This window comes from Podarcis liolepis (genome assembly GCF_965112155.1).
Source record: "Podarcis liolepis genome assembly, chromosome: 10".
In the NCBI taxonomy this organism is placed as follows: domain Eukaryota; kingdom Metazoa; phylum Chordata; class Lepidosauria; order Squamata; family Lacertidae; genus Podarcis; species Podarcis liolepis.
The window spans coordinates 14,234,821-14,254,611 of record NC_139562.1 but is presented as its reverse complement, the minus strand read 5'-3'; the positions used below and the strand labels follow the sequence as shown (position 1 = coordinate 14,254,611).

Sequence of the window (19,791 nt, the reverse complement as noted above, 5' to 3'; positions counted from 1 at the left end):
TTCATTCATTCATTCACTCAGCCTGATATGTGATGCTGCAGAATAAACTGGATTGAACCCAGAGGCATCAGCTGCATCCATTTGCAGCTGTGCCCTCCAGATGTTGTTGGAGGCAATTCCAACCAGCATGGCCACAGGTTGGGGTGATGGGAGATGTAAGTGCAGCAACACCTAGAGCAGGCTTCCTCAACCTCAGCCCTCCAGATGTTTTGAGACTACAGTTCCCATCATCCCTGACCCCTGGTCCTGCTAGGTAGGGATCATGGGAGTTGTAGGCCAAAAACATCTGGAGGGCTGAGGTTGAGGAAGCTTGACCTAGAAGCTACTGTGTAGGCTGCCCTCCCAGATATTCTAGGGATAGCACAAAGCCAGAGAGACAGGGATCTGCCAGCGATACCTGTATGTGTCAGAATCGTACATCCGGCAGGCTCCTTCACCGCCGCAGCTCTTGGTTCCCCATTTCAAACAGGTAGTGTCAATCATCGCTCCAAAATAAATAGGCGATGGGATTCCAGCTACATGGAATACGACATGAAGACAAGAAAGGTCATTTGGGGGGCTTTTGTAAACAGTACACAGTTACGATAGGGTGGTTTTTTGGGGGGGTCACGCCAAGGCCTGTGATTCTGCACCAAGGAGGTTTACAACCTAGCAGAAGAGGCCATTGAACTGGTCAGACAAGTTTCTTTGAAAAACAACGGCCCAAGTTGGCCAGCCGAGTACTGCCATTTACATGTCCAAAGAGGTTGCCCTGTTGCCATGGAAACAAAGGGGGTGCTGCTCCCACTTCACCCGGCTAGATGCCATGCCATGCTAGTATGGAGAACAACAGGCCAAGCAGGACTGCATGTGTGTGAGAGTTTTGGCTGATTCTGGAAGCTGGAGACACAGAGACATGTCTTGCTCTGTGCTGGCCATAAAGCTATGGCAAGATCCGTTGAAATGTTTATACTGTGAGCCCCTCCATCTTTTGCCTAGACTGTATACATGTGTAAATAGAACCATATACAGTAAGACCGCAATTTAAGCACATTTAATTTGTGTGCATTCAGCTTTATGAGCTTAGCAAAAATAATAATAATGAAATTCAAAAGGGGCAGAAAGGGGATGGGCATCTGGGGGGGGGGGAGAACTGTGACCGTTCCACCTGCTATTGCACCCAGTCTGTTTTGACTAGATGCAATTTTGGCTTTAGGCGTGGTCCCTGGAATGTAACCTCTGCGTAATTTGTCAGCTTGTTGTTGTTGTTGTTTAGTCGTTTAGTCGTGTCCGACTCTTCGTGACCCCATGGACCAGAGCATGCCAGGCACTTCTGTCTTCCACTGCCTCCCGCAGTTTGGTAAAACTCATGCTGGTAGCTTCGAGAACACTATCCAACCATCCCGTCCTCTGTCATCCCCTTCTCCTTGTGCCTTCCATCTTTCCCAACATCAGGGTCTTTTCCAGGGAGTCTTCTCTTCTCATGAGGTGGCCAAAGTATTGGAGCCTCAGCTTCAGGATCTGTCCTTCCAGTGAGCACTCAGGGCTGATTTCCTTCAGAATGGAGAGGTTTGATCTTCTTGCAGTCCATGGGACTCTCAAGAGTCTCTTCCAGCACCATAATTCAAAAGCATCAATTCTTTGGCGATCAGCCTTCTTTATGGTCCAGCTCTCACTTCCATACATCACTACTGGGAAAACCATAGTTTTAACTATACGGACCTCTGTTGGCAAGGTGATGTCTCTGCTTTTTAAGATGCTGTCTAGGTTTATGAAGTGATCCATTTGTCGGCTTACCATATCCTAAAATCCATCTATCCTGAGAGCTGTAGTTTGTTAAGACGGCTGAAAATTGTTAGGAGGCCCATATTTGCCTCTCAGAGGTACAATTCCCAGAGTTCCTTGGGAAGAGGAATTGACTGTTCAAACACTCTGGGAATTGTAGTTCTGTGTGGAGAACAGGGGTCTCCTAACAACTCTCAGTACCCTTAACAAACTACAGCTCCCAGAATTCTTTGGGGGAAGCTATGGTTGTTTAAAGTCATGTAATAATCCTGTAAATGTATGTTTTGGATGTGCCTGCTCATCTTTTTGAAGTGCAATTTAAAGTAACCAGCACCTTACCAAAAACTCTTTCTGCCAGGGAGTGGAGACCCACACCAAATGACTTCTCCTCGGGTTTTAGGGATCTGGAGAAGAAGAGAATTTTCCATGAAACCAATAAATGAGAAAAGGCGCTATGCATAACATTGCTGTTGAACTGCAGCGTTAAACAATTAACTCTTACGCTCCATCAATCGTATGTGAGCAAGGGACACATTTTGCAGCCAGAAGATTCTTCCTTTCCAGCTACAAACTGATGCTGCAGTCCTATGGCATCATATGAAATTACAATCATATGAGAACTATATGTCAAAGTGGCCTCAGGGAAGGTTGGCAACATCTGGATGCAGCCCCCCAACTGAATCTAGTTTCCTACCCCTGCCCAACTGCTTTTATTTTAATTTTTAGTTTATTCGCCATATGATCACAGGGTGGTTCACATAATAAAATACAGGGAAAATCATGAAAATAATAAGAAGAGTTTGGATTTGATATCCCGCTTTATCACTACCCTAAGGAGTCTCAAAGCAGCCAACAATCTCCTTTCCCTTCCTCCCCCACAACAAACACTCTGTGAGGTGAATGAGGCTGAGAGACTTCAGAGAAGTGTGACTGGGCCAAGGTCACCCAGCAGCTGTATGTGGAGGAGCGGGGATGCGAACCCGGTTCACCAGATTACGAGTTCACTGCTCTTAACCACTACACCACACTGGCTAAACAAAACAGCAAAACAATAACCTCCCCATTTCACAGACACATTCAAAAGGCTGTAGGATATAAATCAGCCAAAGGCCTGAGGAAAGTTTTTGTCTGGCTCCTAAAAATATACAGTGAAGGCGTCAGGTGGACCTCCCTGGGGAAAGCATCCCACTTCAGAAGCCACTACAGAAAAGGCCCTGTTCTCGTGTTGCCACCTTCAGACCTCTCATGTAGGAGCCACACAAAGAAAGGCCTCAGAGGATGAACGGAAAGTTTTGGACGGTTTGTATGGGGAGAGCTTGGGAGCTGTTTCGGCACAGTGTGATCCCACGCTCCAAAGGGCACGTGTATTAATAACGTGACCACACTTCAGGGCATCTGTGTGGCTGTTTCCCACAGAAAAGGTACTTCAACCTGGATTTCAGCTTTTGCTCCTCATTGTCACACAGAAAATCCTCGTCTTTTGCACGGAGCATTATTCGCCGAAACCGAAGGCGGGCAGAAAGATCGTTTTACTAAGCTGACCAAATCTGCTATGAAATATAAACTTCGACACTCTGAGGAGGAAACAAATGCACCGTTCTGAGTCAACAACGTCGCAAATGGGACTCGCCTGTCTCCCAAGACTTATATACCCTGCTATTCCCACCTCCCTTCAGTTGGTACCTTATGAGGACCATGTAACCCGGCATGGCTCCGAAGGAATAAATTAGACAACAGACTAAGGATAAAATCAAGAAGTACTGCAGCATTGTGCCACAGTTCTCTCTGTTGCACTGGCCCAGGACCGCCGTGTCATTTCCGAAGGCTGAAATGCAGGAGCAGTTTCTAAATACCTGCCAAAACATAAGAGAAAATCAGTTAAGGAAGAGGGTGGGCAGCCTGTGGCCTTTTGGTCACATGCTTGACCTCTGTAAGTGATCTATTGAATAGGGCAACTGGGCCCCTGAAGGACTCACAGCTGTCCATGGAGGCACAGGTCAATTCTGTGTCCAGGGCAGCTGTCTACCATCTGGTACGCAGGCTGAGACCCTACCTGCCCATGGACTGTCTTGCCAGAGTGGTGCATGCTCTGCTTATCTCCTGCTTGGACTACTGCAATGTGCTTTGAAGGTGATCCGGAAACTACAACTAATCCAGAATGCGGCAGCTAGACTGGTGACTGGGAGTGGACACCAAGACCACATAACACCGGTCTTGAAAGACCTACATTGGCTCCCAGTATGTTTCTGGGCACAATTCAAAGTGTTGGCACTGACCTTTAAAGCCCTAAACAGCTTCAGCCCAATATACCTGAAGGAGCATCTCCACCCTCATTGTTCAACCTGGACACTGAGATCCAGTGCCAAGAGCCTTCTGGTGGTTCCTTCACTGCAAGATGTGAGGTTACATGGAACCAGGCAGAGGGCCTTCTCGGTAGTGGCGCCCACCCTGTGGAATGCCCTCCCACCAGATGTCAAAGAAATAAAGAACTATCTGACTTTTAGAAGACATCTGAAGGCAGCCCTGTTTAGGGAAGCTTTTTAATATTTGATGAATTCTTGTATTTTAATATTTTGCTGAAAGCCGCCCAGAGTGGCTGGGGAAACCCAGCCAGATGGGCGGGCTATAAATAATAAATTATTGTTATTGTTATCTTCCTTGCCCAAACAGCCCATTGGGGGAAAGTGGGTGTGGATGGAGATGACGAGAAGGTGGTACCAGAAAGAGAGAGGGAGAGAGGGAGGTGGGGGACAGTTTTGTGCTGCCTGGAACACCTGCCTTACCGTATTTTTCCCAGTTCCGTTTGAGATGTCGCATCCTGCAAGACATGCTGAAATGTACGCTATGCCGTTTTCTCCACAAACAGGGTCCCACACCTTAGTGGAGCAGCCACAATGGCGGTTGCAGTCCGCGTACAAGTTTGTTTCCATGTAGGAGACTTGTTCAAGCCTGAAAAATACCCAGAAAGGTGTGCAAAGAGCCTGCAAACAATGAGAAAAATGAATAAACAAACCCAGGGCCCCCTCTTCGAGATGGAGAACTCGGCGGCCACCCAGCACAAAAGGAGTTTATTTGTAGATTGTCTGAAGTTGCGTACACACCGTACATTACAGTACATGGTTTCCCCACCACCACCCCAAAGAATCGTGGCGACTGTAGTTTAGCCCACAGAGTTACAGTTCCCAGCACCTTTTCACAGACTACAGGTGCCAGGATTCTTTGGGCGAAGTTTATGCAGATAAAATGATGCATAGCATGGGAAAAGGTGGATAGAGAAAGTTTTTTCTCCTCCTCTCATAACCCTAGAACTCGATGACATCCATTGAGGTCAAATGTTGGAAGTTTCAGGACAGATAAAAGAAAGTACTCTTTCACATGGACGCGGGTGGCGCTGTGGTCTAAACCACAGAGCCTAGGACTTGCCGATCAGAAGGTCGGTGGTTCGAATCCCCGCGACGGGGTGAGCTCCCGTTGCTCGGTCCCAGCAGCTCCTGCCAACCTAGAAGTTCAAAAGCACGTCAGAGATAGATGAGCGCCTCAACCCCAGAGTCAGCCACGACTGAACCTCATGGTCAGGCATCCCTTTACCTTTACTTTTACTCTTTCACACATAGCACGTAGTTAAACTCTCCCACCAACCTAAAAGGTAAAGGTAAAGGGACCTCTGACCGTTAGGTCCAGCTGCGAACGACTCTGGGGTTGCGGCGCCCATCTCGCTTTACTGGCCGAGGGAGCCGGCGTACAGCTTCCGGGTCATGTGGCCAGCATGACTAAGCCGCTTCCGGTGAACCAAAGCAGCGCACGGAAACACTGTTTACCTTCCCGCCGGAGAAGGTACTTTATCTACTTGCACTTTGACGTGCTTTCGAACTGCTAGGTTGGCAGGAACAGGGACCGAGCAACGGGAGCTCACCCTGTCATGGGGATTCGAACTGCCAACCTTTAAAAGAGGATTAGATAAATTCATGGCGGAGACGGTTATCAATGGCTACTGGCAATGATGGCTATGCTCACTGCCTCCACAGTCAGAGGCAACAACAGTTCTAGATACCAGTTGCTGGAAGCCACCAGCGGGGAGTGTGCTATTGCGCTCGAATCCTATTTGCAGGCTTCATACAGCGATCTGATTGGCCACTGTGAGAACAGATGCTGGCCTTGCTGCTGATCTAACAGGCTATTCTTACTTTCTTATGTTTTTAATCCCTGTCATCTCCAAGTAGGGCTGGGAGAGATACCTGAATCATTTCTTTTTTTGACTGAGTTACAAGCTTGGTGGATCAGGGGGATGCTGTGGACATAGTGTATCTTGATTTCAGCAAGGCTTTTGACCATGTCCCCCATGATATTCTTGCAAGGAAGCTAGTGAAATGTGGATTGAATGAGGTAACAGCTTCAGCCCAGTATACCTGAAGGAGCGTCTCCACCTCCATCGTTCAGCCTGGACACTGAGGCCCAGCTCTGGGGGCCTTCTGGTAGGCCCCTCATTGTGAGAAGTGAGGTTACAGGGAACCAGGCAGAGGACCTTCTCGGTGGTGGTGCCCTCCCTGTGGAACGCCCTCCCACCAGATGCGAAGGAAATAAACAGCTATCTGACTTTTAGAACACATCTGAAGGCAGCTCTGTTTAGGGAAGTTTTCCACGTTTGATGTTTTATCGTGTTTTTAATATTCTGTTGGGAACAATCCAGAGTGGCTGGGGAGGCCCAGCCAGAGAGGTGGGGTATAAATTTATTATTATTATTATTATTATTATTATTATTATTATTATTATTATTACTGCCGTATTTTTCGCCCTAAAGGATGCACTTTTCCCCCTCCAAAAATGAAGGGGAAATGCGTGTGCGTCCTATGGGGCGAATGCAGGCTTTCGCTGAAACCTGGAGAGCGAGAGGGGTCAGTGCGCACCAACCCCTCTCGCTCTCCAGGCTTCAGGAAGCTATCCGCAAGCCTTGGGAGCCCGGCGGGAGTTCCCGCCGGGCTCCCTAGGCTTGCAGATAGCAGCCTGCACCCCGAAGCCTGAGGCGCGCTGAGCAGCGTGCCCCGGGCTTTGGGCAGATATCCGCAAGCCTGGAGAGCCTGGCAGGAATTCCCGCTGGGCTCCCAAGGCTTGCGGATAGCAGCCTGTTCTGGGGGCTGGGGGAAACTCGGGCTTCCCCCGCCCCCAGCCATGCAAGCTCCGGGACCGATGCGCAACCTCGCCTTCGCTCCCGGACCCCCAGCCCCGAGGCTAAAAACGAAGCCAGGACAGCTAGCGGGATCCATCCATCTTAGAGGCTTGGGGGGGGATAGAATTCTTTTTCTTTATTCCCCCCCCAAAAAAAAATAAGTGCGCCCTATGGGCCGGTGCGCCCTATAGGGCGAAAAATATGGTATGTGACAAGTGGCATACCACAGAACAACTCTTTATAAATGACTTAGATGAAGGAATTGAGAGGGTGTCCATCAAATTTGCAGATGACACCAAACTGGGAGAGGTAGCTAATGTCACAGAAGACAGAATCAGGATCCAAGAAGATCTTAACCGATTGGGGTTCTGGGCCCAAACTAACAAAATTAATTTCAACAGGGACGAACGCAAGGTTCTGCCAAAATCCCTGTCTTTATGCAATCTAATCAGCACCACCCAATAGGGTGAAATCAGGCTTAGGTAAGAGCAAGAACATACCCTTCGTAGGACATGGTTAAGCCAGCAACCTTAGCATTCTTGCAGACCATGAAAAAAGCAGAGAAGTAGATGAGATACTCCACTATAGAACTCCAAAACCCAATGTGGGCAGCTTTATAGGTGCTTATCTTGAATTTCTTCATCATGAGGCCACCAAAGAAATAACCAGCACATATAATTGGTAAATTGTAAACACCTAGAGAGAAAACACAAAACAGCAGGTTGAGGTATGGCCCTGTCCATGGCCCTTGCAGAACCACGAAGAAGAAGAAGAAGAAGAGTTTGGATTTGATATCCCGCCTTTCACTCCCCTTCAGGAGTCTCAAAGCGGCTAACATTCTCCTTTCCCTTCCTCCCCACAACAAACACTCTGTGAGGTGAGTGGGGCTGAGAGACTTCAGAGAAGTGTGACTGGCCCAAGGTCACCCAGCATGTGGAGGAGCAGGGAAGCGAACCCGGTTCCCCAGATTACGAGACTACCACTCTTAACCACTACACCACACAAGTGTTTTAAGAACAACCAACCTACCTTCAAGGTGTGCCCCCTCCTATTCATGTGTGCTCATGGTTGTAGGACTCATCAAGGAGGGTATAAGTGTAATATTAAATAAATAAAGTTAATAATCAGCCCTTCATTCAAAATAAACATTTATTATTATTATTATTATTATTATTATTATTATTATTATTATTATTATTATTCATTCATTCACACACACACACACACACACACACACACACATTTTACCTATGAAAAAGATGGCATCTGCCGCAGATATCCCATACTGCTGCTCCATATATTTTGGCATAAATGTAATCATCCCAATCCAAGCGCTGAACTGGATCACAGTGATCAAAAGAAAAAGCATGTAAACTGGATTGTAAGCCAGACTTTTCAGGTAGGGGATGAAATCTAGAAACCAAAGAACCAGAACAGTTAGTCTCAGTTGCATTATTATTATTATTATTATTATTATTATTATTATTATTACTACTACTACTACTACTACTACTGCAGTGGTACCTCGGGTTACATACACTTCAGGTTAAGGACTCCGCTAACCCAGAAATAGTACCTCGGGTTAAGAACTTCGCTTCAGGATGAGAACAGAAATCGCGTGGCAGTGGCGCGGCAGCAGCAGGAGGCCCCATTAGCTAAAGTGGTACTTCAGGTTAAGAACAGTTTCAGGTTAAGAACAGACCTCTGGAATGAATTAAGTACGTAACCAGAGGTACCACTGTACTAGTAGTAGTAGTAGTAGTAACATTATTTCACTGTTTTTTACACGCAAGCGTCTCAAAGAAACTTACAAATTAAGGAATAACGAGAGACATTTGAATGTTTTCATCCAGTGTCTAAAGCCGGACAGTGATGGGGCCAGCTGTGCTTGCCCAGGGAGAGAATTCCATAAGCAGGGAGCCACCACAGGAAAGACCCCTCCTCCCATGAGCCACTGTCCGCACCAACCTTGGAAACAGCAAACAGAGAAGGCCCTGCGACAATTATTTTACCCACAATGGAGGACTGGGCTCTTTGAAATACATTTTAGTTTTGTATATGCATGTACCCAGATGCTAGCTCTGTCAAAGCTGTTTACAAAAGATGCTGGTGGAATTTTTCTATGGGCAATCTTAATTATGGACATTTATATATTACTGTTATAATGGGATTGTTTTATTGTGCATTTTAATTATGGTGTGTTTTTAATAACATTTTTTAAAAAACATATATAATAAAACTATACAGTGGTACCTCCGGTTGCGAACGGGATCCGTTTCGGAGGTCTGGCCGCATCCTGAGGAATTTGCAACCAGAGGACTGCTTCTGCGCATGCAGGCAGCGCAGTTTAGTGCTTCTGCACATGCATGCACAGCGAAACCCGGAAAAGCACTTCTGGGTTTGCTGCGTTTGCATCCCGAAATTTATGTATCTAGAGGGATACATAAGAAGAGGTACGACAGTACAGTGGTACCGCTGGATGCGAACAGGATCCGTTCCGGAGCCCCATTCGCATCCTGAAGCGAACGCAACCCGCGTCCGCATGTCTGCGCATGCACGGGTCACGATTTGCTGCTTCCGCGCATGCGTGTGATGTCATTTTGAGCGTCTGCGAATGCGCAAGCGGCGAAACCTGGAAGTAACACGTTCCGTTACTTCTAGGTCGCCGCGGAGCGTAACCTGAAAATGCTCAACCTGAAGCACATTTAACCCAAGGTATGACTGTATTACAAAACATTGGCAGGGAAAGGGGTTTTAAAAAAATCCGTTCACCTTTAGCAATTTCTCGAATTGTTGTGCTGGCATGAGCTGCATTTTCTGCTGGTAGCAAAGTTTTGTTGCCCTTTGTGTTTAACTCGGCACTGTTTTCCTCTCCTTCCTTCGGAAGAGACTTGGGCAGGAAGCAGAAAGGGATGGCGACGATGAAGCTCACGGCGGCACAGATCAAGACCCCCAGCCACCAGGCCCCGACCCAGCGAGCATCAAGGAGGCTCAAAGTCACATCCTCTGGAGAGAAAGAGATTAATGGAGAGGACTGTATTAGTAGCGCCAAGGTACCCATCATTCTCAGTGGTAGATTCTCCCCTTCTTGCTTAATTGATTGCAATAAGCAGGGTTACTTTCAAATGTGAACACTGCATTTCTGGAACGAAATAAAAAGATGCCTTCATAAACACTTGTTAAAGGTAAAGGGAGCCCTGACCATTAGGTCCAGTCGTGGCCGACTCTGGGGTTGCGGCGCTCATCTCACTTTATTGGCCGAGGGAGCCGGTGTACAGCTTCCGGGTCATGTGGCCAGCATGACTAAGCCACTTCTGGCAAACAAGAGCAGCACACGGAAACGCCGTTTACGTTCCCGCTGGAGTGGTACCTATTTATCTACTTGCACATTGACGTGCTTTTGAACTGCTAGGTTGGCAGGAGCAGGGACCGAGAAGTGGGAGCTCACCCCGTCGCGGGGATTCAAACCGCCGACCTTCTGATCGGCAAGTTAAGCCGTTCCATATATGAAAAAATTAAGAACCATTGCATATGGTTAGAACAATTGCATATATTTTAAAAATTGAAATACATGCATGAAATACCTACAGCTGAACCCCTTGAACTGGGACATCTGGAAACCAGATTCAAGAAACTGAGTTCTGCCGGCTAGTGCTTGGAGCAAAGCAGAATGGGGAAGGATGTAGGGATAAGGGGAAAATGCACACTTCCCAAACCAATGTGCAAACCAAAATACAGAAAGCCTTCAAAATCCGTCCTTTCCCATATTTTGCGTTGCAATTTGCCAATCGAAAAGCATGTACTTTTTTTTTTTTTGCAAAAATGCATACTCCGTTATATATAATGAATTGAAAATGAATTGAAAATGTTCAAAATAACCTTTGTAAAAAAAGAAGAAGCTTTTCTTTTGGGAATTACCGGGACAGAACTACCGTATTTTTCGCCCTATAGGACGTACTTTTTCCCCTCCAAAAATGAAGGGGAAATGTGTGTGCGTCCTATGGGGCGAATGCAGGCTTTCGCTGAAGCCTGGAGAGCGAGAGGGGTCGGTGCGCACCGACCCCTCTTGCTCTCCAGGCTTCAGGAAGCTCTGCGCAACCCTTGGGAGACCGGCGCGGCTCCCTAGGCTTGCGGATAGCAGGCTGTTCTGGGGGCTGGGGTCGGGGGAAGCTCAGGCTTCCCCCGTGCCAGCCCCGTGCCTGGGGGGGGGGATAATTTTTTTTCTTTATTCCCCCCCCCAAAAAAACTAGGTGCATCCTATGGGGCGGTGCGCCCTATGGGGCGAAAAATACGGAACCTAAATTGTATAGAAATTTATGTATGCTACTACAGCAGCAAGAATGCTACTCACCAAAAAAAATGGAAAGAAGGTGAAATCCCAGCAAAGGAAGAATGGATACAAAAATTTATGTAATATGTAGAAATGGCAAAACTTACCGGAAGAATAAGAAATCAAGATAACAAACTTTTTATAAAAGAATGGACATGGTTTATTGAATCTTTACAGATAAATTGCAAACAGATAAAAACATTGGCAGGATTATTGTAATAACCTGCAGTTTCGTAAGAGTATATATTTAAAGTAGATAGTTAAATGAGCAAATTAAAAGAATTTGGATATGCAGAAAATATTTTAAAAATAAATTTAAGGAACCGCAGAAAGAGGGGGAAGGAAGTCAAACTTTGAAATGTTAAAATGATTGTAAAATGAAATTTGAAAAGTATAAATAAAAACTTTTATAAAAACTGCATACTCCAGGCAAAATTGCACCAGCAATGCATATCTTTGGATAAATGTCCACAAATTTTTAGGCAACTTAAAAAAAATAAAATTAAAATTTGCACCTGTGTGTAGAATGGGGGTGAATCGAACTTCCTAAAAATGAGAATCTGAAATTGAGAGATTTGTCCCTCCCGAACTGGATGCCATCCAGGTATCCCGCCCCTAAGAAGTGTGAAACAGGAGTAGCCCTTATGGGTTTTGACCATTTCCATTGCATTACCTGGGTCTACAAAACCAACATCCACATACAGCTTGGCACAATAGGAGCCTATCAGTAGACCAAACAGAGGGCCCAAGACAGTTGCTATCTGCAGGCAGCCTGGCAGAGGGAGAGGCAGAGGAATATATAAAAAACAAGTTATTGTCATATTTCACACAGCTTCTTGTCCAACATTTGTTTGGCTTCCTGTCCTCAACCTCTCAAGGACTGTTTTTTAGAATAGCAATGCACTGAAGCATAAAATAGACCTCCAGGCACCATCATCATCTGTATTAAAAGTGAACTCATTATCCTTACCTAGTCAAAAGAGGGGGGGGACACAAAATGGAGGCAACTGCAGGAAGGAACCCAAAGGTTAGAAGTGCAAAAGCAATCTTAAGGGGGGAACCCGAAAGTTTGTCTGTGTTATCTACTGAGTTGAATAGGATCCAAAATGCAGCAGTCTGATTGGTCCTAGAACAATAGGATTCAGAATGCAGCAGTCTGATTGGCCCTAGAACAATAGGATTCAGAATGCAGCAGTCTGATTGGCCCTAGAACAATAGGATTCAGAATGCAGCAGTCTGATTGGTCCTAGAACAATAGGATCCAGAATGCAGCAGTCTGATTGGTCCTAGAACAATAGGATCCAGAATGCAGCAGTCTAATTGGTCCACAGGAGCCACCCAATCCAGCTCCAGGTGGAAGTGAATCTGCAACCTAATTGGCCTACAGGTGAATCCCGGAATTAGCCAAACACGTGGGGCCCATTGTTTAAATAATATATATAAAGCAGACATACTGGGGGAACTTTCATTCCTCCTCACCACTATGAGCTGAATAAAGAGCATGAAATCCACTCTTGACTCTGTTTATATATCAGTCTGGAACCGTGCTAAACGTGCACAGAATACTGGCTGGCTATTGGGAGATGGAAGTGACACAGAATATGTGGTATACACTATCTGCTGGAAAGCACCATCCATGGCTCCAACATTTATGTATTCTTTATTCGTTTATTTATTGCCCTCTGTTCGCCTTAAGGTCCCAGGGCAAGTTACACCATTAAAACACAACTTAACACTGATAAAAATGAGGTAGGTCATGGCAATATATACCTCAAGCATTAAAAGCCAGGGTAAAGAGGTATATCTTCATTTGTTCCAAATGATCAACTTCCACTGAGTGGGATTTGCCTTCTGAATAAATATGCAGAGGATGGCACCATGAGCATCCCCCAAAACGTACTTTTTCTAAGGCATTTGTAGTCTCCCTTTTGACCCAAAGCCAGAATGATTCTATGGAAGAAACCAATTCACACCATAAAGCTCTTTAATGCCACTTTAAGCAACCGTAAAGGTAAAGGGACCCCTGACCATTAGGTCCAGTTGGGGCCGACTCTGGGGTTGTGGCACTCATCTCGTTTTACTGGCCTAGGGAGCCGGCGTACAGCTTCCGGGTCATGCGAACCAGAGCAGTGCACGGAAACGCCGTTTACCTTCCCGCCGGAGCGGTACCTATTTATCTACTTGCACTTTGACGTGCTTTCAAACTGCTAGGTTGGCAGGAGCAGGGACCGAGCAACGGGAGCTCACCCCGTCGCGGGGATTCGAACAGCCGACCTTCTGATCGGCAAGTGCTAGGCTCTGTGGTTTAACCCACAGCACCACCCGCGTCCCTTAAGCTTCACCCAAAGAATTCTGGGAATTGTAGGGTGCTGAGAGTTGTTAGGCAACCCCTGTTCTCCTCTCAGAGCTACGGTTCCCAGAGATCCCTTGGAAGAGGGATTGATTCAACTCCTCTGGAAACTCTGTGAGGGGAACAGGGGTCTCCTAACAACACTCAGCATCCTTGACAAACCACAGCTCCCAGAATTCTTTGGGGAAGCTATGGTTGCTTAAAGGATGCGGGTGGCGCTGTGGGTAAAACCTCAGCGCCTAGGACTTGCCGATCACATGGTCGGCGGTTCGAATCCCCGTGGCGGAGTGAGCTCCCATTGCTCGGTCCCTGCTCCTGCCAACCTAGCAGTTCGAAAGCACGTCAAAGTGCAAGTAGATAAATAGGGACCGCTTACCAGCGGGAAGGTAAACGGCGTTCCGTGTGCTGCGCTGGCTTGCCAGATGCAGCTTGTCACGCTGGCCACGTGACCCGGAAGTGTCTCCGGACAGCGCTGGCTCCCAGCCTATAGAGTGAGATGAGCGCACCACCCTAGAGTCTGTCAAGACTGGCCCGTACGGGCAGGGGTACCTTTACCTTTTATGGTTGCTTAAAGCATCATCTTTGTGCTTAAAATGTATGCCGTACATGTGGTCCAAGTTTATCTAAGAGCTTGGTTTGATTTTTAAATCCAACACACAATACTGAGGAAGGGTCTTTTTCAGGTTTACCGATGTAGAAAGGAGAGTTTTCTGTCCTTGCGAAATCCTCCACGTACGAAATCCCCAAAGGAGCGATGGGAGTTTCACCAACTCCCCGGATGATGTTTCCCACCAGCACAAAAACCCACATCAAGGATCCAGCCTGTTTTCGACATTCTGGGCATAAAAGAAAGAAAGGAAAATCTCCATGGAGGATTTTTGCCGGTAATGAAATACTTTAATGCTCCCCATTCATCCGTAACCAGATGCTCCTGGCAAGGTGACTCGCTCTTGTCGTTCCTGTCCCTGAATTCATAAGTTAAATCAGCTGATTGTGCATTGTTGTGCATATTGTTTTACTTCCCCCATTCCCTTTTGTGCTAAGGCAGAAGCAGAGAACCTGTGGCCTCCCAGAATGTTGCTGGACTTCCATCATCTCTTACCTGTATACCTGAAGGAGCGTCTCCACCCCCATCGTTCAGCCTGGACACTGAGATCCAGCACCGAGGGCCTTCTGGCGGTTTCCTAATTGCAAGGTTACAGGGAACCAGGTAGAGGGACTTCTTGGTAGTGGCTCCCACCCTGTGGAACGCCCTCTCATCAGATATCAAGGAAATAAGCAGCTATCCTATTTTTAAAAGACATCTGAAGGCAGCCCTGTTTAGGGAAGCTTTTAATGTTTAATAGGTTATTGTATTTTAGTGTTCTGTTGGAAGCCACCCAGAGTGGCTGGGAAAACTCAGCCAGATGGATGGAGTATAAATAATAAATTATTATTATTATTATTATTATTATTATTATTATTATTATTATTACCACTACTACCAGTGGCCATGCTGACTGTGGCTGGTGGCAGTTGGAGTGCAGGGGCATCTTGAAGCCACAATTTCTCCATCTCTCTCCTAAGGAGGTCACTGCCAATCTGGCTTCCATTGGCTTAGCATATCCTCCAACATTTCTCCAATGAAAATAGGGACGTTCTATTCCATGATAATAATTATATATATATATATATATATATATATATATATATATATATATATATATACCCTGCCCATCTGACTGCGTTGCCCTCAGCCACTCTGGGTGGCTTCCAACATATATAAAAACATAACAAAGCTTTAAACATTTATTTTTTAAAAAAAAAAACTCCCTTCAGATATCTAAAGGTCCCTTCAGATATCTCCTTGGCTCAGGGGTTGCATAACTCCATGCCCTCCAACATTTCTCCGATGAAAATAGGGACGTTCTAAGGAAAACCTGCACATTCCAGGATCAAATCAGAAAATGGGATGGCTTCTGGTGAAGCCAGGACTGTCCCTGAAAAATGGGACACTTGGAGTGTCTGAGTTATTTCATGGGGTTAAATCTTCAGGCGGCAAAATATCCTGAGCCCTGCAGTGGAGCCGCTGAATCACACACAAAGAAAATATATGTGCTGGTGCTATGGCACTGTCTGTTCCCACACCCATTCCAACTCTCAGCCACCAGTCACACAGGAAGGTAGATGAGAAACATGATTCAGTTCTCATTTAAAGTCGACCTAACCAAATTTGCATTTTCTGAAACAATAGACTGAATTTTGCAGGGCAGTTTTCCAGCCAAGTGATATGTTCAAAAATGCATTTACTGTGGTAAGGTATGCCTATAAATGCATACATCAGTGACTATAACATACAACAATGCATTATTGTAGGGGAAATGGCTGGTCCAAAATGTATACATTAGGCAAAATTGTGCACAAACATGTGTATGTATAGCAGGAGAAATTAGCACAAAAATGCTGGATTCTCATGAGAACATTTTTTTTAAAATTAAAAAAGCAAATGGATGTAGAAATGTGGAGAGCTCAGCTGAAGACTGGAAAAAGCTGGAGAAAACGAGAGAAACCCAAAATGGCAGATTTGGCCATCCCTAGACACAGGTAGAGTAGGCATCAAAAACACGACAAAAACACAAGAAAAGCTGGCATCTACAAAGGCAGCTTTGGTAACTTGGCTTACATATGCTTCAGGTTACATACGCTTCAGGTTACAGACTCCGCTAACCCAGAAATAGTGCTTCAGGTTAAGAACTTTGCTTCAGGATGAGAACAGAAATCGTGCTCCGGCGGCGCGGCAGCAGCAGGAGGCCCCCATTAGCTAAAGTGGTGCTTCAGGTTAAGAACAATTTCAGGTTAAGTACGGACCTCCAGAACGAATTAAGTACTTAACCCGAGGTTCCACTGTACAGTAGAAAGAAAGACAGTGAGAAATGAATCTAGGAAGGAACCTCACCTTCTGAGGATTGTTCTGTCGCCATGGAAAACTGGCTATGATTTGCAAGGCAAACAGCTATGGTTGAAGAATTTTCAGATACAGAAAGAGAGTTTTCATAGCGGTACCTGTGGAGTCAGAATAAAATGTACACATGAAATGAATGTGGTTCAGTTGCAGACCATTTGCTTTGCATGCAGAAGGTCCCAGGTTCATTCCCTGGTGTCTCCAGGTCTGGTAGGGAGAGATTCTCTGTCTCAGACCCTGGAGAGTTCCTGCCAGTCATGAATAGATAATACTGAGCTAAATAGACCAGTGTTCTGACTGAGTGTAAGGTAGCTTCCAATGTTCTTGTGGCTACACATTACAGAAACAGATCAGTAGTTATGGGTGATGAGAGTAGCATCCTTTTATATAGATTTACCCAGTACTTTTTTCTGGGGGGGACGCATACCCCTAAACATTTTGTGAATTTTTGTACTTTTGTCCATTTACTGTATTTATTTCCCCCCGATTTGAACTATAAAATGGTGGTTTTCTTGAGTCAAAATGAGAGGACCCCTAAACATTTTTTAAGAAAATAAAGCCCTGGATTTACTGATCAGCTATGTTCAGGTGCCCATCTTGCAGGAAACCTATCTGGTAAAACCAGCACTGCATCTAGGATGGCATGGGCAGTTACCCCCATAGGGTGCCAAATTGAGGGGGTGCAAAACTGAGAAGATCCCTTTGGGTGATTGGCTGCAATGATCTGTTGGTAGTTCCACATGCTTTTGCATCAGCCTTCAAAAACCACCTGTGCAACTCCCTGCATTATGTGCAAACATTCCATATACTGTATTGGCCCGAATATAAGATGCACCCACAAATAAGCCACAACTTTAAAATTCAAGATTTATTTGTGGGTGCGGCCCACCTCCCAGCACTACTGCCCTGAATGGAGGGTGGCTGGTGCCCCGCTCCCCAAGCCCTCGCCAGTGCTTGGTTCCGACCACGCTGTGCCGCTGCTTCCTGGCACTACCTCCCCAAGCTGCCCCGTCCCCTGTTCAGGGCGGTAGGGCCGGAAGGTGTGCGTGCAGAGCTCGGTTCTGAATATAAGCCACACTTTAACTTTTCACAGTCGGAATTTGGAAAAAAACAATGTGAGGGTTATATTCAGGCCAATACGGTATTTTCTCTTGTGATGTGCTGCATTCTGGGACATTGTTCATTCTCTCTGCTTCCATGATCAAACTGCTTCTGTGCTGCTAATGCAGCAAAAAGAAGATGGGAGGCAGCAGTGGTGAGGTACCAGTCTCTGCAACCACAGCAGCTGCTGTGATTCCGTAGCTGTTTGTCTTCAACCCAGGGAGCGCAATCCATTGCTCTCAAGAGAGACGGATACCAACAAGCATGCAACTCCCCCCCAAAAAAAACTCGTATTAAAGATACCTTTCTAATAACGTCTGCAAATGTATTTCTTAAATGTTTACACTGATTTTATACATATACATACAACTCTCCCAGCATCAAAACACTGATATTACAATTAAAATCTCATTAATCAGAGGCCCCTTACTAACTGTTTCTGCAGATTTATTTCTTAATTCTTCCCCTTTAATTTGATGTTCAGGTGTGCATGGGATAAATGGGGTGGGGTTGCATATTCAATGTTATTTCAAGGAGAAGAGCCCAAGGTTCCAACAGGAGCACATAGACAGGTATACCTCGGAAGTATGAGTAATGGGATTTACCTTCCCATCAAGAAATGAGGTAGCGCTATCAGAAAACATCCGAAACCCATAACTATGCAACCAATGGCGATCATGCGTGGTCTGTGGAGTTTTGATCCCAAGTAGCTCACAAAGGGTATCACCAGCAAGTTGCCTGTGGAAATAGAGAACATAGACTATCATCCGTCCAAAGTTATTCACTCTTCAGTCCCATGAGTCTCAGTAGGAGAGTTAGGCAAAGGCAGTCCAAGCTATTTGGCTGCCCTAAACACCTCATTCAATCGCCCCCCTTGAAGTTGCCTCCACAATCTTGTTGGGTCCAGGATGGGGATTCTGTTTCTTGTGTGCAAGGAGGACCTGAGTGCAAGTGCACTTTCCCCTCCTGCAGTCTCCAGTTATTCATATTCAGAAGCATACTGCCTTAGACTGTGTTTGAAGAACATAGCAATCGTGGCTACTAGCCACTGAATGAGCTAATAGTGTTCTCCTAATAAGGCGTTATTCTCACGCTTTGTAACAATTTGGTGACAACCTGTCTGGCTCTCGAAGAGAGTGTTTTGAGCTACTAATCACTCTGGATCGATTTGGGTCAATCCAAACTGCTCCAGAACAATCCAGACTTTCTTCAACCTGATCTGGATTCATCCCAAATTGTCTCAATTCAGTTCAAGGTTGGGCTTTTCTGAGTGGCACCGTCCTAGCATATAGCTCACTAAAGTGAGCTTTCATTTCTTTTCTAGAACACTAGCTCTATTGGTCTGTTGTACTAATCTTTTTCTACACCCTGCATATACTTTTGAGAGTGATCCCCCATCATTCTCAATGGGGTTTACTTCTGTAAAGACTTGCGTACGTTTGGGAATTCAAGGTAGCCATGGCGAAGATAAAAGCAGAGTGTTCTTTATTCTAGATAGTTCAGAACACTTTTGTCTCTAGCTCCACCTATCATTGCTCTGATTCTACCAATCAAAGGCATGTGGCCCTCAACAGGTTACAACAGAAGGGATGTGGACCTTGCCAGGTTTCAAGGATGCCCACTATTCCTGGATTGGTCGTTCTATGCATTTAGACATGCCTGTTAAGCTATGGTTGAATTCTCATCAACCTTTTCACTTGCATACCCATTTCAAAGCTTCCATTTATCACACCAACCAACGAGGCAGGGATGTTGAAACGCCGTTCAATCTGTGTGAGCATGCTGTTCATGTAAGCCCCAGACATGGTCTTGGCAAGATAAGCAAAAGATAGCGACACCAGAAAGACCTAGAAGAGAATGTGGAGAACTCATTAAATCAACAATAGGACCTTGTTGTTGTTGTTTAGTCGTTTAGTCGTGTCCGACTCTTCGTGACCCCATGGACCAGAGCACGCCAGGCACTCCTGTCTTCCACTGCCTCCTGCAGTTTGGTCAAACTCATAGGACCTTGTTTGTTGTTGTTGTTTAGTCGTTTAGTCGTGTCTGACTCTTCGTGACCCCATGGACCAGAGAACGCCAGGCACTTCTGTTTTCCACTGCCTCCCGCAGTTTGGCCAAAAGGACCTTGTTAGGTGGATTCA

General features: G+C 45.9%; 1 protein-coding gene across 6 annotated transcripts in view; it reads right to left on the bottom strand.

The window, feature by feature from the left end:
* SLCO1A2 (solute carrier organic anion transporter family member 1A2) overlaps positions 1-19,791 on the bottom strand; it is a 38,432-nt gene that overhangs the window by 2,532 nt on the left and 16,109 nt on the right. For 3 of the 6 annotated variants that reach the window (XM_083461168.1, XM_083461167.1, XM_083461166.1), the window contains exons 3-14: positions 19,356-19,497; positions 18,256-18,388; positions 16,544-16,650; positions 14,298-14,444; positions 11,932-12,030; positions 9,701-9,934; positions 8,177-8,341; positions 7,429-7,624; positions 4,548-4,713; positions 3,448-3,617; positions 2,104-2,168; positions 398-515 (exon numbers count right to left, since the gene is read on the bottom strand). In XM_083461168.1, the coding sequence (XP_083317294.1) occupies positions 398-515; positions 2,104-2,168; positions 3,448-3,617; positions 4,548-4,713; positions 7,429-7,624; positions 8,177-8,341; positions 9,701-9,934; positions 11,932-12,030; positions 14,298-14,444; positions 16,544-16,650; positions 18,256-18,388; positions 19,356-19,497 (1,742 nt within the window). Of the gene's footprint in view, positions 1-397; positions 516-2,103; positions 2,169-3,447; positions 3,618-4,547; positions 4,714-7,428; positions 7,625-8,176; positions 8,342-9,700; positions 9,935-11,931; positions 12,031-14,297; positions 14,445-16,543; positions 16,651-18,255; positions 18,389-18,591; positions 18,739-18,766; positions 19,107-19,355; positions 19,498-19,791 lie in introns of those variants that run through there. The other 3 variants (XM_083461170.1, XM_083461171.1, XM_083461169.1) reach the window with 3 other exon arrangements.